At 40.7% G+C, this 25,399-nt stretch overlaps 1 protein-coding gene across 1 annotated transcript in view; it reads right to left on the bottom strand.

Moving 5' to 3' along the window:
• Nucleotides 1-787: 787 nt before the first annotated feature.
• LOC111220859 (transmembrane protein 266-like) overlaps nucleotides 788-25,399 on the bottom strand; it is a 47,819-nt gene continuing 23,207 nt past the window's right edge. The window contains exons 4-11 of the mRNA XM_022744113.1: nucleotides 15,924-16,078; nucleotides 13,919-13,992; nucleotides 12,409-12,465; nucleotides 11,667-11,805; nucleotides 8,019-8,134; nucleotides 6,027-6,222; nucleotides 2,966-3,028; nucleotides 788-2,468 (exon numbers count right to left, since the gene is read on the bottom strand). Of these exons, the coding sequence (XP_022599834.1) occupies nucleotides 1,828-2,468; nucleotides 2,966-3,028; nucleotides 6,027-6,222; nucleotides 8,019-8,134; nucleotides 11,667-11,805; nucleotides 12,409-12,465; nucleotides 13,919-13,992; nucleotides 15,924-16,078 (1,441 nt within the window). The 3' untranslated portion in view covers nucleotides 788-1,827. The remainder of the gene's footprint in view (nucleotides 2,469-2,965; nucleotides 3,029-6,026; nucleotides 6,223-8,018; nucleotides 8,135-11,666; nucleotides 11,806-12,408; nucleotides 12,466-13,918; nucleotides 13,993-15,923; nucleotides 16,079-25,399) is intronic.

Raw genomic sequence — 25,399 nt, 5'->3', positions numbered from 1 at the left:
CCAAAAGAGCCACCTACAGTAGGCATCCCATAGCTCCGGGATTACACCTGGCTACTGCTGATATCGCTTCACAAGAACAGTAATCAGAAATCAGATCAAATCTGATTCTTGTTTTATCAAAGAATCTGTAAAGAAAACAGTTCACACAAGAGGCCTCCAATATTGACTACTGGCCCAAAGAGTGGTTTGGAGTAGTTTAGACAGATATTCAGTGTCAGGATGATACAGGATGAGTGTTCAGTTTTGTGTCTCCAAGAGCTACAGACAGAATTCTTATAGACTTGATAATATGTACAGTATGTACAGTAGCCTACTGTGTTACTTACAAATGCATTAAACAAGGCTATTGTAAACAATCCTCAGTAGCTCCACAAACTACTTAATACTCAAACCTAAAAACACTTGTGTTGATAGATTAATTGCAGCCTTAAGAGTTATTAACAATTAAAATATTCTCTGGATACTTGTAAACACTTGACAAGCAACAAAATGGTACAGCAGTTTATCTTCTGAATTAATGATACGAGAGGGTAATTAGGGGGGAGCGGATTCTTCTCACGACACACTTACAATGACTTGACTAATTAGCAGTTGCTGTGACAGGTCTTCTAATGTTAATAACCTTAAATAATTCAGATTTTTCAAAATCATATGCAAATAAGGGGACAATGATGAAACAATGTTGTACAGTGCACTGTGTAACAATGAGCACAAGAGAACAAACATACATACCTCACTGGATCACATGTTTAAACGCATGTGTCTGATCCTGCTGCAGCATCTTTGGTAAAACTTCAAATCAAACAAAATGACAAAACAAAAATATTAATAAAAGTCAGTAAACTAGGAGCAGTTAAGGAAATACTAACTTTTATTTTTGCTATTTTCATTCAAATGACAACACCTGCATTTGGCAATAACTTCCCCCATATCAAGTTTACAAAAGTGTCTGTAAACATTAAAGTGCAAAGAATTTGCTTGCCATTTAGGGCACATATCTTTTAAAGGTTCATGCTACAAGCACTCCAATCTAGTATTATTTGAAGAATCCAATCACTTACCTCTTCATTTCATCCACACAATAACAATAAAGTCAGATGTTCCATGGTTTCAAACAAACAGGTGACAGAAAGCCAAAGGTAAAAAAAAAAAAAAAATTAAATTGGCTGTTGGAAAAGTTAAGCCAGTCTTATGTACCCTGTGGCTGTTTGAACAAAGACAGCATGATTCATGTTTAAAGTTGATAATACATATGAAAAGCAACAGAATAACAAGAACAATGCGATAAAAAACACTCCTTTTAACTGCAGAGAACGGTGTGTGGTTTGCAACACTGTTTTTGTTCAGTATAGGCTTGAATGGCCCCTTGCTGGTTTTAATTCATTTAAAGTTCAGTGCATTTAGGACCTATTCAAAGTGAGAATTCCTGATGAAAAATGTGTCCAAGAACACATTGGACTCCCCGTTACTGGGATGTTATTGTCTTTGTTGTGCTATTTCAGGACATTTCTGATTTAAAAAATCCATCACAGAGGAACAGGGGAGGTTGGACAGTATGGCAAAGGGCCTAAGAGTTGTTATTGTCATTTCTACTATTGACTTCTGAACACGTCAAGTTAAGGAGCATCAGTGTTAGCTGGAAGCGAAGGTTCAAGCTTGGCTCTGGATTGGCTAATATTGGATTTACACAGCAACAGAAAAATCCAATTCTGAAATCTTATGTGGTCCCTCTCATGAGGTTTAACCTGCAACAAGAAGTCAGATATATGCCAAACACGGTGGCAGTTAAAAGATACAAAAAACTTTCTGTTTCTGTGTAAATGTAGTTTATGTATCAGGCATGTGGCCCAGAGGTGTGTCAGCTGGTCCCAGGAGCCGGTACTTCTCGTCCAGGGATGGCTCAGTGGTGCTGCCTTGCAGGTGGATCAGTGGTTTGGTCTGCAGCAGCACACAACCCCCTCCCCTGCCCCGCCTCTCCTCTTGGTTCCTGCGGTTGAAGATGTTTATTCTGTTGTCCAGCTCAGGGCTGGCCTTTTCTGAGCCTGTGGGGCTGGGAAGCTTAAGGTTGACAGGGTCCACTACCAGGCCCTTTTGAGCAAGGCAGGAGTCCTCAGAAAGGGAGGAGAGTAGTTCCTGCACCACCATGCTGGGGTTCCTGCAGGGGTCTTGGCCTGAGAAGGAAGGAGGGCAGCAGCGATGAGAGCTGTAGCTCAGACTGAGGTCATGAGCTGTGCTGCTGCTGCAGTCTGTCATAGATGAAGCCGGGGTGTGGCTACTCAGGCTGTGGGGCCGGGCCGTCACGCTGCCACTGGACCGTAATATGCTGGTGGAGGCGTCACATACAGCGCTGCCCACCCGCTCCATCGCCAGCATTGGGTTTGACTGAACAGGATTTGTATTGGTGGGGAGGTGAACGTCAATGGCTGCCATGGTGATGATCCGAGTGCCTAAGCCAGAGGCCGCAGCATCTTCAAAGACATTGTATACATTTAGAAAAACAGATACAACAAATTAGCCCTTTATCTTACACACAGCACACTTAAAGGGAAAAGACACAGCAGTATACTCTGTTGACCATATGGACAAAAACCAAAACTGACTGAATTGTTGTCTTGGTTAAGGTGCAAGATAGTTACTCAACAAATTTCCTAATTTTGAATGAATGTCACAGTAAATTTAACGCAATGAAAAACATTAATCAAAGGCCATCATAAGAAAAGACTTAAGGAATAAACATATGTTTTGTGTTAAAATTGAAATATTTTCTCTCCAATCAAATCTTCTGCAAGGTACAACAGTAATCTGTGTTTTATATGCAGCCAAATCTATGAATCTATCAAGTTGTGTTCAGTGACTTATGACTTATCTGCCTCAGAAACAGAGTAGTTGCTTTACATAAATGTATCTATATGTATATGAAGTGGTGTATAGTGATGTCTTGTTCATAGTGTTTATAGTCCCTTACCACTGCTTGCTTCACTGTAGTATTGGCTGATGTAGTTGTTCATGTCGTCATGCACAACTGGATCTGAGTTAAAAATGAATGAATATGAACGAAATGACGAGATGGTTGTTATTATTATTATTTCAGATAACAAAGTTCTGACAAAGCAATATTAATTTGTGTTTTTTAATATATATCACTACCTGTACATTCTTCTTTCATATAAATAGCTACAAAGAAATACTTTGCAAAGATGCCCACTATGGCCATTAATGTTGCCATTCTTCATTGAACCTCGGGCTACATCCATAAATTCAATCAGTGAATGTAATTTCAGCCATCTCAGTCATGTAAAATAAACTGCTGCTCATATTACATTACACATCACAACAACATCACAAAAGACATCTTCATTGTCTTTTCTAATTGTTCAAAATCTGATTAAAACATGGTTCTTCCAGCTCTGATTCTTCTCTTTATTCTGTACCTCTCACCTCTTTATGACCAAAGACAAACACAGTGAAAGTAAGGTATTAACACACTCACTGACCCACACCACACAGTTTGTATTGTTGTAGTTGCTCTTGTCTGTCCTGCCCTGTAATGTTCTGGATGCTCTGCTTGTCGTTATTGTAATTAGTATTGTTTTCACCAGTTTTTATTGCAGTGTCTGGTTGTTGTTGAAAAGTTGGATTACACAAAAAAAAAATATAGCAAATACTGTTTGGACTTATATATATATATGTATATGTGGTGTGAACTCAAAATGCACCAGCAATTGTAATTAGATAGCAGGAGGTGACCATTCAAATTAGGGTTAAATATAATGTGACTGACTGAAATTTGATTTCACACCTTTTTTCTCTGCAGGCACTTTGGTCCATTTCGTTGTTAACAGCACAAACTAGTCCAAATGGAAAATATCTCTTATGTTTACAACATAATATTGACAGAGATGACTTCTGCCCCAGGACACAGGTGATTTAGAGGTGATCACGCACTGTTACGCTGCGCATTAGCTGCACCCTAGTGCACCAGAAATAAACTGGGACAGGGTGGGGTTGGTTTCAGGGAAAAAGAGAAATGGGGGAGAATGAGAGAGAGTGGGAGCTCTTTGTTCAGCCTCTGATCCCTCCAGTCTAGCAGGCCTCAGTGTGCGTGGTGACTGGCTGTGATCTGCTCTGCTCGTCTGTTCGCTTGATTGGTCTTGAGCTCACTGTCCGCTGGCTGAGTGCGAACCCAGAGTACCCTGAGTGCTAGCCCCCGTCCCCAGGGACATGCTGCAGACTCTGATGGGTAATTTCATTTATTTTTCAGTCTAAAATATTAATCCCTGAGCCACCCCTGGAGAGGAAGCATTGCACTCACTAAAACAAGACTGAGACAATCACTCCACAATTAATAACACATGAGTCTTAAGAAAAAAAGAATGGGCTGTCCAGCATACATAAAAGGCTCCCCTCGTCAGTCTGTGACAGTCAAGTTACCAGGCTGTCATCTGTCTGTGGAAAAGGAGAGGCGACATGCTGAGGTTCTTTCAGTTCAAACATAAACTATAATTTTGATGGGTGAGGTATTAGTTGGGGGTAGACCCCACCAGGATTAGCAACCACTGCAGCCAATGCTAAAACAGATTAAGGGAACTAGATAATTACTATTTTGGATTTTAAAAAGAAAGAAAGAAATAGCCTTTGATCCGACAATATAATAGCTTTAATGTTTAGGAGATTCATCAGCATGGCTATAGGGATGCATGTTGGTCTGTTGGTCCATCGGTCCATGACTCTGGACCTGACCATTATGCTGACGCTAGCCTCACAGACCTGTTAGCATGGCTCTTTGTCTAATGTCTTACCTTGCAAATATCTGTCATGTTTGCAAGGCTTTTGTTTAGACAGTTTGATACATACACAATTTGAAATGTTCCTTCTAAATATCTTTCTTCTATCTTTCTTTGTTGCCAGTCTCTTTTACGGTTACTGTGCTGCAGTACTGAGTGCTCTGTCACGACAATCCTCTCTCAGCATCTGAGGGGAAAACTCAACCGGCTCATTGATTAACACTGATTGTCCCTGGATGTTCTTTAAATCTACATGGTTTGGTACTTTGAGGTGACAAAACCTCCAATCTCCCGAGACAGTCATTATAGTCATCATAAAAAGGCCACTGCCTTGATAAGAGTTCCTGATAGTTCGATGGCTCTCTGCAGGTGAGACAGAGAGAAGCCCATTGAGAAATTGTGTGCAGTACTGGGCAATACAAATACACTTGACTTGATTTGAGCTGACCTGACTTGCCTTAAGCTCTGTGGCCTAAGTGCTCATCCCAGTGACCATGTTTCTGTAAAAAGCCCCACTTGTTTCTGAGAGCCAGATTTCCCACTATGCCCTTGGGGTAATTTTGTGGCTGCTGTGGAGCCTCCTGGTGCCCTATTGTGGTTTGCAGGTGAAGGGGAACAGATGTTGACAGGAGCCCACTCCTTACTAACAAGGCCCAATTCACAGAGCACTCTGTACCTGAAATAGCCCAAGTGGTCTGGGCTGGCTTGGCTGGCCTTGCCACAAGGGGGGGTGGTAAGAGAGATAGTTGGGGCATGACAGAAGCCTGTGCTGGCTGACGTAGTGTCGGAGAACATGCTTGTTTTCTCCAGGATTCACCAGATCCTAAAAGCTTTTTTGCCCTTCATATTGATCCCAAAGCGCCTACGGTCAGATGGGTGTTGTGTGTGAGCACGGAGGGGCTAAGAGCCTGGCCTCGAAGATGCTCCAGGGCTACTGCTTCAGATTAACTGTACACTGCTCCGGCATCCGGTTCACCTGATGTTACACTGTTCAAGACTTTTTGTTCCACATAATTATGTACATACTTTATGCTGCACCTCTCTCTTGGTTTGTCGTTCTGCTTTCTCAAGCAAACACTGCACCTGGCATGTTATGTATTATCTATATTTTTAATGCTATATGCTTTGTCTTGTATGCACCTATTTTCAGTTTGTGAGTTTGTCATGTGATATTACACAGTTTCAATTCCAGTATCTTTCAACCCAATGCACAAAAACACTGCTTTAGAAACCATACTATACCTGCAGTGGTATGATGCTCCCTGGGGTTTCTCTGGCTGCCCTCATCATCAGACTCCCCAGGTGTCAAGCCTTCCACAACCTGAAAACTCCTGCCCTGTTTGCCCCACACGTGGTGGATCTGCATGGCCGCCTCACGTTCAGCTGCGAGGTCTAGGTCCTGCTGGGCCAGATGGGCCCTGAGCTGCCTGATCTCAAACTGGAGATGGTTGAATTGTATGTGTGCGTGAAAGAGACAGAGAGAAAAGCAGGCGGTCAGGAGTGTGAATGAACAGGGAAAGTAAAAACAGGATTTGAAAAAGGGCAGGTGAGGAGTTCGAGGAGAGAGATGAACGAAAGTGTACAGAAGACAGAAAGGAAAAGACAGGTGGGAAGCAAAAGGAGGGGAAAAACAGAACGGGGAGAGAAGAGAGATAACATGGGAGGATGGAGTGACAAATAAACATGAGGAGGTGAAAAGATGAGACACATATGGGGAGAAGGGAAAGGAGAGGAGAAGTGATCTCGTGATCATGCAGTGATCTGCATGGATTTCAATGCAATGAACAATGAATATATTAATACCTCAATAACTTAGATTAGATAGATTTACAGAATCTGAAGAGTAAAATACATCGCTGTGGAGATTCTCAGTCATACAGGTCATGGTTATCAAAGAGGGGTTGAATCAAGGGCAACTGGATTTAGTTGTCGTAGTTCTCCTCCAAAAGCCTCTGGGATGAAAATAAATTATATAGATACAGCACTGTGAGGCAGTGACATCATCTCAGATATTCAGCATAGACAAATGAAACTCCTATGTCCATTGCTTAAATTGCCTATATTGAAATCTATTTTTTTATTGTTTCTTGACTTAACAGGTCATATTCCAAAACATCAAGGTACTGATAAACTGTTTTTCAGCATTACAATATGTTTTTCTTACGTAAAGTGATGATGTCTCTCCATAATGATTTAAAGGTTTTTGGCCTTGAGGACAAAACCCACCCACAGGAAACCATTCCAGCAGTAAATATAGTAAAGGAAAGAAAACATATTTCACTGGCTGTATTCTTAATTTACCTTTGTTCAAATTATATTTTGACTGAGTTCATTTATGAACCTACAGGATAAGGTATCACCTAAAGTGTACATTAAAACAGAATTTTTGGAAGGATCTGATCATTTCCTGTGTGATAATTTATTTATTAATACATCCATTATTGATGTCTGGTCTAGTGTGCATTTTCCCCTATAGTATCATCATCAGTGGGTGTGCGCTGAGGAATCATGATGAAACATGTGGAAAGATTCAACCTGTTTGTGAGTCACTGCTGCCCTCCTCTGGTGGTAGATGAGCTGACAGTTTCTAACATGGCCGTTACTGTAGCAAACCATTTACCATGACAGATCTACAGACAGGTTTGTTTTGTTTCTTTGTTTTTTTTTTTCAAAGATTAGATGGCAATATGATAACATAAATGAGAATTATAAACTGAATATAAAGAAGTGAGTAAGAAACTTCTGCTATTGAATGTGTGACGACATCTACACTGACTTTAAGGTTGTATTCTGTTCAGTTGTCTTTTGAGTATTATACTGCCAGTTTGGGTTAAAATATGGTTATAAAAGTTTTAAAGTCATGTCATCCATCATGAGGTTGTGAACTGTTTGGAGATTTCAATAGTTACCAGATTCCCAAAGTGGCAGAAAATCTAAAATAGAAACCAGTAGATAGAAACAGTAACAACAGCGTGATACTTTTTCCAACCATGCGCTACTTCCTGTATGTCACCTAGAACACCTAGATTTTTTCAAAAATATTACTAAATGTATGACTGTGTGCATGAAGACCAATATACTGCTCTTGAGAAAAAAGAACTTTCTCCTTTCACTGGTTGTACTAACATTTTTTACTCTTCCTGTTACCCTACAAATTAATTTTGTGCACGTATATAGAGATATGAGAAATGCAACCTGACTTTGAGGTTCAGTTGAAGGTGTTTTGGTACTCACAGCCTGTTCCTGGCAGATCTGAGTGAGACGCTCCAGCTGCTCCTCTCTCACAGCCTTGGTCTTCTCACACTGCTGGATCTCCAGTTCCATCTCAACTTTGACTTGTAGCACATAAGCTAACACAGAAGAGGAGGGAGGGGAGAGGGGGAGAGAGAGAGTGAGAGAGAGAAAGAGAGAGAGAGAGAGAGAGAGAGAGAGAGAGAGAGAGAGAGAGAGAGAGAAAATTTGAAATTTGAAAACACTGAGGCAAAATCAAGGTCAAAGGTCAGTGTTGGTGGACCATTAGTCTTTTGCACCATAGATGTCTGTCAGACCTCATTAATTACTGGTAACTAGTAACATTATACCTGTACTGAATGAATGTAGCAGAGTGCTGAAAAGGTTCCACAGAGGTCATGGTGCATGGTGATTTCAAAACATTTCAGCAGCTCACACGTCATTTCAGTTTGTTCAAAAAGTCTTTACTGGGTTGACAGCTGGGGCCTGTGTACAACATCTGTTTAAACTAAAGTCACCGTCCTGAAACCGTCTTTATGCCAAAATGGTGGTGTCATTAGAAGACAAGAAGGATAGGGCTCAATACAAAATGTTCATCAGTTTAACACTTTTGAAACAGAAAAAAACTTGGGGTAAGGGACAATTTATACTATAAAAATAAAACATTAAAAGTGTATTTTGCAGTGCAAACACTTGTTTTAGGCATTTGCAGTTCCAGTTATATGTAGTGTCATTGATCAGAATAATTTTCTGAGTGACAGCTAATTTACTCAACACACAACAACTTTTGGATGTATGTGACATACTGTGAAATCCAGCACAAGTCAGGCGCACCAGTCTACTCCTTTCAAAACAACGGCCGTGATAAAACTGTGGACATTAAGACACAGTATGATGCATTCAACTGATTCTCAAAGCTACTTTGTTTATAAATATGAATATTTTTTTGATCTATAGCCTTGTTGCCAGATGATACAAGTAGTGTGTCTGACATGACCTCCTCCTTACTACAGTGTTGTCCTGAAAGTGTTGAGAGCAACTTCGACCTGCCTTGAATCAGTCTTGCGTTTTTCCTGTGATTTCTCTCATCAATTCATCATTTATCATCAATTATCATCTGTGCACCACTCACCTTTTATCTTTTCTTTTTTTCCCCATCACAAAGCTGCAGCTTATTTGTTGTTTTGTTTTGTTTTGTTTGTTTGAGCACTTTAATTGATTTAATGTATGAAACAACTCCTGGGGAAAATATAGAAGATATAATGTGCAAAAATATCAGAAGAGCAGTCACGCTGGAACTGATGCATCAAACACTTAAATCACATCTTGATCAATCGGTGTCTCCACCTCTTTCAATCTCACTGCACATTTTATTTATACATGACACACTTTGTAGAGCCGGATTGGAAGGTGTAACTAAAAAAAGGATGCTGAGAGTAAATTTGGATACCTGTTGTCATCACAGTTGGCAGACAATCAGTCCCTCACACCTCTGTCATCACATTTGTCAGTCAGCCACATGATATCACACGTGGTAAAGCTGCACACCCTGACGAGGACTGTTGCCACGAGCAACATAAAGGGGTGAAGCATCATCAGTAATCCTATTCCAATATCTCTGTGGTTGTTGTGGTTGTGTATGTGAAACATTACGAGACTCAACTGCCAGCTTTGCCCAAACACTGAGATGAGAATGAAACACTGGAGGTGGGGGGTGGGGGTGGGGGGGGGTGGTAGCAAAGCACAGAGCCATCACCACATGCTCCTCATACCTATTTATAGTCATGTTGGCATAAACACAGAGCAAAAGTGGGGACATCAGATGGGTCCAGTCCAGTCAGAATTCAAACAAGTATGAAAAGCTCAAGCAGAGGTTCAGTATTGAGCCACACAATGTGTAATAATTTGTGGAACTGCAAACTGTATCTATGTCAGTGAGTGTTAGTGAGCACATTGTGTTGATTCTGTGATTAAACTCTATGTGTGTTACACCATGCACAACAGTGTAATTCACATCAAGGCTGATCCCACAACTTCATAGAGGCCAACACAAGGTCGTGCTCCACACAAACCTGCGTCACTACCACAGCTCAGCAACACACAAAACCCCTGTTTCCCTGTGTTCTGAAAGTGGTGGGTCATCTAGCTGTGCTTTGTTGTGACAATTTCTATATCACAATCCACAGCCGACATCTAATATACTGTATACAGTATGTACAAAGTACAATGGCTCTGCTCAAGGCATTGTCATCATTACAGCTCAGACAAGTAACTGGTTTTATTGCATTCATGTTTATTTATCCAAAGCAAAGAGCTCTGCAACAAAGCCATCCACTACATTTGGCTTCTAAAGTCAACACAGACAAAGACATCCAAGACATTCATAACAAAATTAAGTAATTCATATACTTATATTGCAAATCATAGTGCCTCACTACATTATGTAAACCTACAAGAATAGCAAACCCTTTTTGCCTAATTTACTTTGCAGCAGATTGTTTTCAAATACCCTGAAAATACAGTGTTTTTTTTTTTGTTTTTTTTTGTTGGACCACCTATTTTCTGATTGTGTTTGAGAGGTTGATATTTCCCATCTGACACATCACACTGCTAATGAATTCAGACTTGATTTTCTAGTTCTCTGTATTTCCACTCCCATCGGTCCGACACAAATATTGCCTCTTTACAATTCAAGCTAATTCTGCGAAGAACTCAATCCTTCTCCTATGATAACTGAGCTGGTCCCTCAGCTGTATATTTATTGGTTTGAGTGAGATTTTTTTTTCCCCCCTCTCTGAGGTGTGTTGCTGCCTGCCCAACAACAAAACTCAATCACTCACAAAGATCAAACCCAACAGGTCGAGGTGTGCAGGAGGAAAATCGCAAGTTCATTCCCTGGAAACCAACACTGCAGCTGCATGTTAAGAAGCACGCTTCTCCTGCTCAAAGTGTTTCACCATAGTAAATCAGTGATGTTGAAAGCTATATTGTATTTATTCCTGCAATGATTAATCATGTCCTGATGATGTGTCTTCTATAGTTCAATTTATTTGATCCTTTAAAACAACGTACTCATGTATGATTAAGAGTCTGAGCTGACATCAACAAACAGCATATTTCTTAAAATGCCAAACTATTACTTTAACAGTAAATATTAGACAAAAGAACGCTTTACTCATCCACTGTCCAGTCGGACATAAACATATTGCACACTGAGTTCCTTTGTGGTCTGTGTGCCGCAGATCCTGTATGCAGTCAGAGGCCCACGGCGAGGGTGACCTCCAAACAGATATCGAACCGGTCCGTATTAGCATAGGGGAGAACAACCACTATATTCATTATAGCCTCTCTGAATCTACTTAACCAGCCCCTTGTAATCAATACAAGTTAGAGTAGCAAAGTGGCAGCAATTTACTCTGAGGGATGATCAATAGCCATATTGCTCTGAATAGTAAATAATTTGTATAATCATGGAGAGAGTGGGGTCATTTAGCTCTTTCAAGGCCAGCTGATTTTTATGCATCTGCGTGGTCCTTTTGAGTTAAGAAAGAAATGGGGTATTTCCTTGAGTTGCCCCACAAAATTAATCGGTCTGACATACAGGCCAATTAATAACACTTTTGATAGATGCACATTTTTTGGCTGCCTCACCATCAATGATCCTCTTGACCCTCCAGATGCGTAGGGTGATGATGAGGCTGATGGCATCCCAGGGGCTGCTGGGCCCATTGGCTACTGTGGAGGCCACCATGGGGGCCAGGGACAGCACAATGACAGCACCATCAAACACCTGAGGGGGGGTCATACACACAAGCACTCATACAAAATTCAAATATGTGCAAATGTTGTTGGGTACCAGGAGCCCCTGCCACGACCCTGCCGAACCCCCCAGCCCTGACCTTAACTCTGTGGTAGTGTACAGTAAATATGAAGCTACCACCACTAGTATGTTAGCTTAGCACAAAATCTGGAAACAGGGGCAAAGAGTTAGAATGGCTCTACACCAGGGTGACAAAATTCACCTACCAGTGCCTCTAGAGCTCATTAGTTAACTGTATAAAAAGAAGCTTTTTGTGCTAAGTTACATAAATCAGCTGCTGGCTTTAGTTTCATATTTACCATACAGTAATGAGAGTGGTATCAATCTTCTCATCTAACTCTTGGAAAGAAGGTGAATAAGCGTACTTCCCAACACTGGAAAAAAATAAATAAATACATAAAAAAAAAATATTAATCTATTCGAAGTTATATATAGTATATTAATTATATACACATACAGGTATATAATATAGGAACAGGTGGCCAAATTAGAAATAATATCTGACAAAATATCTGTAAAAGATTCAAACCTTGATATTAAATCTGCCAATAGACACAGAACACCAGTACTAACCTCAACTTTGTTTTCTATGTAGTCCCAGATCCCGAGCACTACAATTCTGAAGACAGTCTGAGACAGACAGGAGAGAGATAAATGAAAGCATTAAAATAGATAGGTGAGGGAGTGTGCTGATACATATAAAAAGCTCCTGTGATATTCTCAGTCTTTTGAGTTGTCATCACATCCAACAACCTTTGTCAAGATGTGTGAAGATAGACTGAAAACTGAGAGAGGGCCTATGCGGTTTTCTTCTTTAAATCTCCTTTATTTCTGAATACTGTAAAATTATAACTATGCAAGAATGCTATATCCGAAGCTAGCCAGAAATAAAAAGAGTAACCATGTTCGATTAATGCAAAATAGCTTCCAGATAGAATATAGTAAACACATGTAACCATAAAATCATCACAGAAACATCTCAAAAAAGATAGAGAACAGTAGCATTTATAGCTAATTTAGTCCTACAAACCACTACTCCTTGGAGCTATATTTGCAGCAAATCTGTTCCCTGATTGATCTTTGACCTACAAAGGCACAACACTTGTCATCTGATCACCTATCAAATTCTGCATTGTGCTCTGTGAATGCTGTTGGTTGTGGGACTCTTTGTTGAGCGGGGCCATTGATTTACACTCCAATTAGCATGGGATGTCATGTACGAGTGGTCCTGCTAATCCATCATCTGGAGCACATGTTGGACAACAGTGCTGGTGTAAAATGAGAAGCGCACGGGCTACGCCCACATGTTCGAATGCTGCTCTCTGATTGGTGCAAGAGGGACCGCCTGGTGATAAGCTCCATCTACTGTATGTAACACCATTCCCAGATGATTCTTCTTCTGTGATGTCAGTGGGCGAGGTGTTTGGATGGATCGTATCACTGTAACCCCATCCCCACTGCTCATTAAGCTCAGCTGTAATTATTGCTCCTGCTGGCTCACTGGTAATTAATGTTTGGTTCAGGGCATTGGGGCTGAGGCTGTCAGGGTAATTGGTTTGCACTGGAGTGGAGGCCTGTGGGCCAAATTTTCCCCTCTCCATTTTGTTTTTCATATTTCCTGCCCGATGATAAGACATTATTTTATCCAACAATGGCTTGAATTTTATTAAGACTAATTACAATTATGGTTCAAACGATAGACATTTTTCCAGCCATCCAGCCTTGAGGTAGCATTTCTGAGGCTAAAGCTAAATTCTGACTAGACGATAGACTGGAGGATAATGGGCAATAATTGAAATTAAAAGGCAGCCACCTACTCTAGTTCCCTAAGGCCTGTACTTGGTTTGCAATCCCAGAGACAGGACCTAATCTACAGTTAAAGAACATTTAGTTTGGTTTAATTCAATCATGCATTATAAAGAAATGCGATGTGTCAGTTCAAATATCAGGGACCTTGAGCCCCTGAAGTACTCTGGTGACCAAATAACATCATACAAGAAAATAGAATCACAAGGAAGATTTTTATTACTGTAATGGTAGTACCAGAAATATGGTTCTGTGGACCCCAATGGACACATCTTACCTCAGAGAAGAAGAGGGACAGGATGATAAGGCTGATCCAGTGGATAATGCTGGCAAATTGAAAAGCATTGGAAACTGTTGAGAGAAGAAACGGGACAAATGTTAAGTTCTAAAGAGGAGCCTGCAAGAGACGATCCAAGAAATCAAGGTGTTCCTATATCTCTGAGGTGAGCCTTCAAATTAATTTAGATTTAAAAAAAATAAACTCAAAATTAAAAATGTTTTTAGCCTCTGTAGGTTAGTGTCCCGGCCCTCTCATTCAGTGGAGATACAATACTTTATATTCTTTAAGAAAGTGTAGCAGAATGAAAAACTTTTTCCAACCTGAATTCATTTTGAAGTTTCACCAATATCACTGCTCTTACTGTTTCTGTCTTTGACATTCTGTCCATCAGCATTTTTAGCTCTATCAATATCTCTGAGTCCATCCATCAATCCACAGTGCCAACCTGTATTTACTCTTGTCCTGCGCCACTAATCTATCTGTGCACTCTCTCACTCACTCCCACCTTATTGCCCACTCCTCTCTTTGTCTTGCAGGCATGGCAGCAGGCAAAGCACTCGATTACAACAGATCTGAAGTGACTAGAGACCCACCAGTCCCTGCAGCGAGACTCAGGTATCATCAGAGCTGGACGCTGGCCAGTAATCGATGGGGACGTGTGCCTGCTGCCATAGACAAGAGACTTGCTTCATTATCACCTCTCTCCATCACTCTCCATCACAACCATTTACCATCCTGCTCCACCAGCGCCTCTGTGAGTGGCAAGACTGCACACAGCAGTGATGGAAAGAGTGGACACTAAATGCATACACATGATTGTGGCGGAGCACACAAGGCCAGTGGTGAAAGAAGCACTCAGATCCTTTTCTTTAAGTATCAATACAGCAATGTAAAAATACTTACAGTAAGTAAAGCTATCACCAAAATATATTTAAAGAATCAAAAGTAACGGGTTCTGGTTCTGCAGTAAAGTGGCTCCTGACTGATGTATTGACATTATTAGATTGTTAACATTGTTGCATCAGTGTGTAAGTAACACCAGTAACAAGGTAGAGCTAGTTCATACAGTTAGGCATTTTTGTCCAATGGTTTAAAGGCTTCAAATGGTCACAAGATCAATCTAATGTAAAGGGTCAAAATATCATTAACGGAAAGAAAAGGAAAAATGGCCACAAAAATCTGCACTACTTTTCTCTGATATTGAAATTGAATTATTGGATACTTTCCCCACTTTTGGGCTTCAAACTGTTATTTTAAATAAAACCATCTCAGAATTTTTGAAGGGAAACTAACAAATCATCATATGAAATGTGAGAAGGGACATTGAGTAAACGTTGTTTTCCAAGAGGTCACAAGCCAAAAAGGTTGGGAACCACTACTTTAATAATTAACATTGTATCGTATATTATTATTTTTATAGCTTATAGTTTTTAATAAAAAAAAAAATCTGAAAATAATTTGTAACTATAGCTGTAAAAGAAATGTAATGGAGTGAAAAGTAGGATATTTCCCTCTGAACTGTAGTAAAGTTTATTTATTAGATTGATTTAGAAATTCTCAGAAAAAACACAGTTGCCCTTCCTTTTATCTCATTATGTCGACCATGAAAAGGCATAACCTCTAAACTTTGTGTCTTTATCACGGGTTTACAAATATACCAGTGTAGATGTACAGCACAGAAGATTAACATATTTGATTTTGGAGAAGAAATTCTCTTGTTCTGACCCTGTTGACGTGTAGGTAACATACAGTGCAGGAACAGCAGCAGTTGAGTTAGTAAAAGATTGAGTTTACTGCTCAAGGACACTACAGTACAGAACTCCCTACTGCTCCGGTGGAGCCGCTGCTGCGTGTTGCACTGGATGCCTCCCAGGTGTTCTACGAGCTCCACAAGGTGCACTGCTGGATTTGCATGCTCAGCAAACATCTTCTTAATTTAAAAAGAAAAAAAAAAAAAAGTCAAAATAGGAGAAATAAATAAGCAGCCATGCACACTATTTACATTGTAGGAGTTTGGTGTCTATGAGCAGCTCCAAAGACAGGAAAAGCACCACCAGGATGACACAGGCCACCAGGATACAGTTGAAGCCAGCGCTGAGCAGACAGACCTGCCACAGGGCCACTCGATGACCGCAACACGGCTTCAGCCAGTTGGACCTAAGGAGACAGAGCACAAAGAAAGAGGTGGGAGTTTTTATTTTATATATAAAATGGATTTGTATCCGTATGGACTCATTTATTGCATTTCTGTTAAACTTCATAACACGCAAAAGAAAAAAAAAAGGTAACACGTCATAAAAGTAAGATGGGTTTATACTCAATAACTCAGCTTATTCTGTCAATTAAACAAGATAGTTCATCATTGCACTGCACATCTTCATACTTTCTGACAGCTCTGAATGAAATGTGCTCTTTGAATCAATGCATTGCCTTTAAATGAAGTAAAACAAAACTAATAAATTAAGAGGTACAGAACTGCAATGAATAATTATACCACCGCTCTACATGCATAAAGTGACATTGTTGAGTGAAAGGCTGAGCAGATATCTGAACTCCCTGACTTGGCCAACAGAGGGTGTTAGTTTACACTTATGAAAGGTGATGTCTGTATATATAAAAAAAAAAAAAAAAAATCCAAGCAAAGTTTGGTGGTGACGGCCGGAGCAAAAGGGTATGTGTGGTCAGAGACATCATTGACAGAGACAGGGACAGTGAAGCTCTGTGAACTAGTGACTTGACCATCAGCTGTAGGTGTGACTGGAATACTGATGGACTCCTCTTTACATGGCAATGAAGGGAGTCACTGTAGAGGATGCTGCTTTCATGTTCAGCAAAATCAATGGCCTGAGACACCAGTGAAGGTGTGAGATATAAATAAAAATTCTAATTAAATTCAGTATTTTCAGTTAAATAGGCACATTAGTTAGTCAATTTCCTTCCTTTAACTGATAAGATGCTCCACATTTGAGAGAAAATAGTAGGTGAATATTTTGAAGATTGGAAAAACAAAAGCTCCATCCTGCCAGGCAGTGTGAAAGAATCCAGCATTTAGGCCATTAAAGTGTTTGGCAAGGTGGCTCAATGCTATTTTGAAATAGTGGGCTAGTCTTACAGACCAGCTACTACAAGGGCTGACAGTAGGAGCTGAGAGAAACAATGCCTCTCACCAGCTCTCCAGCTGGAGTGGAAAGTTGGCTCTGCCCACTACCTTTCCCTTCGCCCCATGCACTGGCATGGAGGAGACAGACGTTGGCAGAGCATTTCTCTCCTCTGATCATGTCTTCATTCTTTGGCGTGGCGCTAACATGAGCTGCAACAGTGGCAAAATGGCTCCATTTTCACTGTGGCTACAAAACTGATTATGCTGCACTCATCACAGAAGAATTTGAATATTTTATCTGTTTTAATACCAGTTACAGCCTATTAAACCACATCACTTTCTCACTGAAACCGTTGGGTGAAGATGGCTCCTGTTGAGAGCTATCATACAAACTGAGCATCCATCATTACCTCAAAGAATAAAGGGAAGAAACAAATTATGCCACAATAAAAGTCCTACAGATTATAAGGATTTTTTTTTTTGTTTTTTATCCCAGTTTCTTTCTCCTGAAAAGTAGATGCTGTAGGATAATATGAGGTGAGGGATTTCTTGGCTGGCTCCCTTTACAAGCACGAGTACAAAACAGTCCTAGAGCATTTACTGTGGTAGATTCAGTGCTGTGTTAGAGCTACCCCCCAGGGGGAGACTTTTTTTTACGTGTCACCTCCTCGTTTCTGACATATCTGCTCCTGCTCAGTCACTGGAAGAGGCCACACGTGTCTTTTTTTATTTCACATGCGTGGCTCTTTGGCTATTTGATCAAGGAGAAATGTTCACATAACCTGTTCACACTTGAATAAACCTTAAGCGACCTGACCATTACAGAAGACACATTACATCACTGAAGAATAAACTGCGGAAGATCAGAGTCAAACCATTTTTGTAAGATTTCCTCCCACAGTAACACATTTATGTCATAATAAGTGAATTGTTTTCAGCAGCTGTCGAGTTGACCACGCCACCCTCCCATTGGTTTCTCAGAAGGACGTATTTGTTCAAGGCTGGAATGGGCAGAGCCACCATCCTGTAAACAATGCAAGGCTAATCTAATAAAGGCGTAATCATGCTGATAGCAATCATCTTCTTGGCTTTGGGTGGGGTGGCACAAGTAGGCAAGCTCCAGATGGTGTAGAATCTGCTCCACCAGAGTCTTGGCGAGACTCTGCGGATGCCAGGTATCGTACCATCTTGTGCACCAGCCTGAATGCCAGGACACCTGGGCACCTTGTCTACGAGACACAAAATGGTGGACTACTTCATATATTTAATGCCACTGATGCGAAAACCCTTAAGCCGTTGTAAGTGTCGGGGAGTTATCTCAAATAGTGCAAATATCTGAACTCATTACACTGGAGATCTGGAACAAAATAGAAAAGTCACATACTGATGAAATGTTCTTGGAAGCTGTGTCCATGAGCAACTGGACACTCTTCACAATTACAGTCTTTTTAACTAAAATGAAAGTCACATATTGTCAATATTCATCTCAGCATGTACATCTGCGGTAGTTAATTTCTCATGCATGCCAATCACACCCCACAGCATATGTTACCAAACTTAGAGGAGCGAGAATTTAAGCAAACACAAGCTGCTACATTACATCCTTGGTTTCCCCCAAGGCATTCATGTGCCACAAATAATAGCTGATGAGATGTGAAGCAGTTGCGAAAATCAGGAAGATTTCATTGTTCAAACACAAAGAGAATCTGTCCGTGAGAAACATCAACAAAATAAGAGCACCTCATACACTGTTTCACAAATGTAGTAAAAGGAATGGGAGACTTAAACAGTGAGTGAGTGAGTGAGTGAGTGAATGATCTCCTTCAGCTTTGCATCCAAATATTTACTGACTGCTACTGAACTGTTCCACCAGCGCAGTTGGAGGTTGGTGCCTTGCTGAAGGCCACCTTGACAGTAGTGGTTGAAGGTGAGGAGAGTTACTCATTCACCCTCTCAACCGAAATTTTCCGTGACACTCTGGGGATTTGCACCAGTCAACCTGCAGTAATAACCTTCTCTAACCTTTACAGATTCATGGCTTCTCTCAACAGCACACAGTGTTTACCCAAATTCTTTCCTTTAGATCTAAACGTTGGAACATAATGAATGGAATATACTGTAATACTGTGTGTAGCCAAAATGTAGTGTGTATTAGAATATATTCTAAAAGTGGATCACCAGACATTGTTTTTTTCTTGTTGAGTCAGATAATACAAGTAAGACTGCAGTAAGACTAAAGAAAATGTGCTCTGGTAATTCCATGCATTTGAGTCATCCAAACATTTCACTGGTTCAAACAACCTCCATTTCCAGAGGTTATGGTTTAGCAGACTTCCACCATATGATTAGATAGTCCATCAAAGTGCATCTTATATCAAATGATTTCATGCTTCATTCAGCTGCTGCAGGGAAGCAAAAAATAAGAAAAAATTTACCAGAACAATAAAACTCTTTGAGGGGGAGTAGTAAAAAGAAATGGTAAAAGTGAAATACTCTACTCACAAACTTTATAAGGGTACAGTCTCATCAGGCTTTAATGTCTCCAGGAATCATGTCATAGTGCAGCCAGTCACAGTGAACATGCCTGAATAGAGTCTTGAAAGGGACTCCTGTAACAGAGCCAGAGTCACGATTTTAGGTACAATGAGATCTTGAGTCAGTTCCACACCGGAGCCCACGAACTAACTAATAAAACAAATTCAAATGCCTGTTTAATGTCTCTCAGTAGAGTTTGAAAGAATGCCAATTTAGAAATTAAATTGGCATATACAGTAGATCTATATATGAAGATATTTTAACTCTAAAACATTGCATTATTGTGCCACATGACTTTTTAACATGTTATTTTTAAGATTGATAGTGATTTAATTACTATGTTTTGCCTTTAGTAATCATCATTATCAATAATGGTGTACAACTTCAGACTTCACTTGTGTGTTGTGTATTTCTTACAAAGAAATTTTCCTGCAGGGATCATTTAAGTTTTTCTGATTCTGAATGTTGTGGAAAGTTTGAGTGACTGTGTGCTGTTTTTCACTTAATGTCAGTTTCCAGCTCCTGCATTGCCCCTCAATGTTTCCCAACCGATTTCTGAAATAAGAGTCAAAGTTGTTGGTAACTATGTCAATGCAACCTTCCTTTAAGGGTAGAGACTTAATAGTCACCAACTGGGTCACTTATACTTGGCGAAGCCACACATTTAATGTTGCCAACAATAAAAGACAGGCCATCCAGTGTTTATCCAGTGATGCCGATTTAACGGCAAAAATCCTTTTCCTCTGACCTTCAATTTGAAAATGTGGTGAACTCTCAGGTTCTGAGCTTTGAATGAACTGTCTCCGCGTTGCTGACTAATGTGGATTTTTGTTTTGGGGCTTGGAGCGAGTGAGTTTAGTGCTTTTTCAACTGGGTGCTTTTGTATGTTGCACTTGCATGACTGATTTGAAATTTGGGCATGTTCATCTGCTGAATGAGCAGTTTCAGAGATGTTGGTAGCTGCAGGCAGTTTGGGTTTAGTCAGGTTTAATCTGTCCCTCACACAATCACACACGAGTTACTATTACTAAACAAAACACTCCTCAACAAAACAACCACGCCACTATCCATCTGCGACCGTACTATATTTCTGCTAGTGGAAGTTGGCAACCCTACACACACATTTAGCAGGGGAAAAAAGCCATCAGCAGTTGTTGTGTGCAGACGGGACCGGGAGAGGCTGCACAGAAAGCTGCCGGGGCCGGGAGAAAATGACAGGAGCTGCTGCCCGCTGCAGGGACGGCTAGTGGCAGCTGGATGAAATCGGTCTGTTACCAACCCCGTGTCCTCTGAGGCTCTCTATTTTATGGAGATACAGTCTGGAGGAGAGGTAGAACCTAGGAGTCTACGAGGAGCGTCACCGCTTTCTGCATTCACTCGACCTCAGACATTCACTCTTATAAATGTCACAACTTTTCATTTGTATATTTTTTTAATCAGATTGTCCAAAATTGGGGTGGTAGCTCGGGTGGCAAGGCATTTTTAAGGGTGGCTGCGGCCATGCTGCTCACTATACAGCATGTCCACATATACTTGAAAAAGGCCTCCATCAGTTTATCTGTTTGTGGTTAAAAGGGAAAATAATAGATTCCCGCCCCAAAACTTTCCCTTCAAGCACAACATCTACTAACAGCGCCTCACTTGTTCACAGTGCATAGTAAGGTAGCATCCTGGCCAAGATCAGATCTATCATCTGAGGATATTAAAATGAGTCAACAAGGCAATAAACCTGTGAGTTACAATCTGCCCGGCATCGATAACATGCATCTTCTGTTTACAGGCGAAATGCGCCACACGAGCCAGTGCATCACACACACGCACGCTCTCACACAGAGATGAATATGTGGATGTGAGTTCACAGGCAGTGTGAAGACTCAGCCTTGGTACGAGAGACAAATAGAGGCTAAATTCAGTGAATGTGTTTGTCCTTACTTCATGTCATGCCAAAACTAGCCCAGCCCAGAGGGGACGCAGTCAGACACTGCTGGTGACACATGCAGTATATTAATGAGTCTTATTAAAGCAAGAGAACAGTAGCAAATGTTGTTTCTCTGACCCACTCGGCCCTGACGGCCTGACAGAACCACCTGGCCCAAGTCACTAGTAGACAAGCACATACAGTGGACAAGGTCACCTCTCAAACTGGTGGTTTTCAAACTTGTTTTGGCTGCACAGATTTTCACATTGACAATTTTCACAACCTAATACTGATTTACTGTTCTTTCTTCTTTTGCTCTCCCTCCATACTTCTTGTCTTGATCTCTCCTGTTCTCTCTGTCCACCCCGTCTCTTCCTGTATATTCTTTCTGCTGCCAGTGTGTATTGAGCAGGCTGATATAGCTGTCAGTGTTTCCCACTGCCGCTGAGATTGAGCGGCGCTGGACAGGGGAACAGAGGAGGGAGATTAAATCAAGGAAAGTAATCGATACCAGCACGTCGAGTGAGCCACCAAACACTGGGACTGTCAGACTCACAGCACCTGATGGTCTCATCGGATAAAGAACTCCACTGGAGTGGAAGGGGAGATATTGCTTAAACATTTATTCATCCTTAGTGCAATAGACAGCAATAGAGAACAAGTCCAACAAGAATTTCTACTTCTCTCAGTTTTTTTTTTGTTTGTTTTACCTTACCTCTTATTCTGCCATGTTGATGCATCACCAGCAACTACGGGTCCATTTGAAAAAATACAACTGGCACAGTTGCTTGACATAACATAGTACATTACTGTAAGGTCAGGACTTTTATTTAGTCCCACTTTGTACTGAAGGAAGTGTTACAGGTGTCGTTTCAAGCTAAATCTGCTGATGGCAAATTCACTCTCACCTGACAAATATGACAAAGCAGACACCAGACGTGCAGCATCCTATCCTCCCCTAGAGACATACGTGTCTCCAGCAGGCTCCACATTTCAACAACCAGTGCACACACTCACACACTCACAAACACACACTCACACACACAATGCTTCATGCTAAAGCAAGCGTGGAAAAGGGGGAGTACCAACTAAGCATAAAATACATGCTGAGTTTCCCTGATGCTGTCAGATTGCAGGTAATTAATTTTACATTTGAAAGGTTCCCCATTACCAATGCCTGTGCACCACTGATCACAACACATCAGCAGGGAAGAGGCAAGCCCCCAAACTCCTGCAGCATTTTCATGGGAAACACAACCAAAAGAATATATGACTGACTTTGGAGTCAAGATCTAAATCTGCAAGGTAGCCGACTGACTTCTGCTCAGAGATAGAGTTTTTTTTTTCTTTTTAAACTTTCACTCTGTCATTAGCTAAAAAAGAAATTTGACAGGTGAATTATTAGCACAGTATTTACCTTCTCACATTAACAATATTGTCAGGCAAGCAAATTATTTATTCAAATAGTTCATTTGTTTATGTGCTGCAGTTACATAACAGCTTCTTCCGAGTCAAGTCAAGCCAGCAACGATGGCTGATACTGTACTAACTGTAGCTGGTTAAATAAAGATGGCCACACTCCAAGTGTAATATATGTGAAGTGATCTAAAGCTGTAAACTGTAGCTATTGTCAGTCTGGATTCAGAGGTTTCACAACCTGATCAAAATCCTGGTGATTCCAGTAATTCATTTGGCATTAATTCATTACACTGAAAAACAATGTGGTTATTACAGCAATAATGTACAGTTTATTAATGCCAAGAACACAAGAGCCTTAAATTTGACTCTTAACACATTTTTGATAATTTCCCAAATGTTCCCACCTTCTTATAAATTGTAGATGTACATGTACATGTGTATAGATAGATAGATAGATAGATAGATAGATAGATAGATAGATAGATAGATAGATAGATAGATAATACTCAACATGCAGCTAGACGCTTGCCGCTCTTCATGTGCACAACACAGTGAACAAAGGCAACTGGTGTTCAGAGTTTCCTCACAGTCCTGTGGGAGAGCTAGGGAAAGACTCATTTGTATGTTACAGGGGGACAGGAAGGTCAATGTGTGTGTGTGTGTGTGTGTGTGTGTGTGTGTGTGTGTGTGTGTGTGTGTGTGTGTGTGTGTGTGTGTGTGTGTGTGTGTGTGTGTGTGTGTGTTCTGTATTCTCTGTGTGTATATTGCATGTGTGCATTCACATGTGCGCAGCCAGTCCGAGCCAGCTTCGATCAGTGTACTCCTGCTATAGACTGCAGTTAGTTATGGATCTCAGCTGAGGCGACTGAACTGAGCAAATATAAAGCCATTTTGAAGCTCATTTAAGAGGCAGCAAAAATAAAAAATAAAAAAAACAGCATTTTGACTGCACGGGCAAGAAAGACTAATGAGACTGTGCATGGTGCTTTCAAAACAAGACATTCAAATATTCCTTGGTGAACAGAGTTAAATGAACATAGGCATCAGGTTTTCTATAGCAGCTGATTGGTCATTGATTCACTCTAGCACTGCTGTAATCTAGCACTGACAATCTTGCAATGTCTTTGTAGGACTTCCTTTATGTACCTGTCCTTAACATAATATATGTGTGACAGGTGTGTGTTAGGACAGAGCGACCAAACATACAGTATAACCCAGGTGCATTAAATCTTCATTTCATCCTCGTCAAGTTAAGATTTAATCGTACAACCCACCAATAATCGCCTACCAGAGTTGACCAGTAATAGCGAAGTGTAAATGGTGGATTTTTTTTTTTTCTTGCAGTTGAACCCCACTGTCTATGGGCAGCTATTTTAAACCCTTCAAGCTAAACTATCCCACATACCAAGCCCACACATTGTGAAAACTGTATGTGTGTTTTGGGGGTGAGAAGGAGGTTTTAGTAAACTGTTGTTGTTAGCCAGAGGTAAATAGAGACAGATACTTACATCTGCACCAAGGCCGTCAAGCTGGCCTCCACTAATAGGTTTTTGCTCCGGCACTTGATCCCTTTTCCGCTTTAGCCAGAAAAGCAGTCTCTCACTTTTCATGCCTGTGAATATTAACCACTCTGCTCCTTCTCTCCTTCTGATTTGGTGGCTGAGTGTGAGGGTACAGTGACTATTTGTGACTATCATAACATTATCAATACTGTATTTTGTGTGGACAGCAGTGACAGAAAGAGTCATAAAAGTTGGTAAAGCTAATATCATGGCAGACAAACTACAGCACAGATGACCTGGATGGGAAAGTGTAAACAGGGGCATGTGCGCCACTAGTGTAGTTTTTCTATTTAACTGCATCATTGTTTGTGGATTTGGGCATTAAAACTGTAAATGTTGTGTCGAATTAAATAATCAAATATTTTTTAATGTAGTGTTGGGTGCATTTAAAAGAAGAAGAGAGGTGGGGTAGGAGGGTAAATTGTAGAACTCATATGAACATATAATTTTGAAATCACAAAATAAAAGCACAATGTCTGCATGTTTTAGATTTTGGGGAATCTCTGACATAAAAGGTTTATCCATGTCCATTTGTCCTTGCGACATACAAAAAACATCTATTTGACAAACAGTGAACATTTAGCATCTAAACTACATGGGCCTGCAGCCATCCCTGTGGCAGAGGAATTACGAAGCCTGGGAGAGAACGGGTCACTCCCTGCTCGTCGTCATTTGATGTTTTTACCTCCTCGAACAAAGTTGCAGCGTGCCATGTAAAAATGAAGGGATGGACTCACACAAATCTGTTTGCTCTGCTTTCGAGAGAGGTACAGTGTTACAAATCCCGCTCTCACAAGTGGCCCTTAAGCTTTCCCCAAATAATGTTGCACGCTGCACAGTGGATCTCAGATCTTAGGTTTCTCTGCTAAGTCAATGCAGTTAATAACAGGTGATTTAAAAGCCCCTGTCATATAAAATGTCACAGTTCTGTTCATGTTTAGGCT

Source organism: Seriola dumerili, unplaced genomic scaffold (genome assembly GCF_002260705.1).
Source record: "Seriola dumerili isolate Sdu_G_001 unplaced genomic scaffold, Sdu_1.0 BDQW01000003.1, whole genome shotgun sequence".
Taxonomy (NCBI): Eukaryota; Metazoa; Chordata; class Actinopteri; order Carangiformes; family Carangidae; genus Seriola; species Seriola dumerili.
This window is presented reverse-complemented; position numbering and strand designations above follow the sequence as displayed.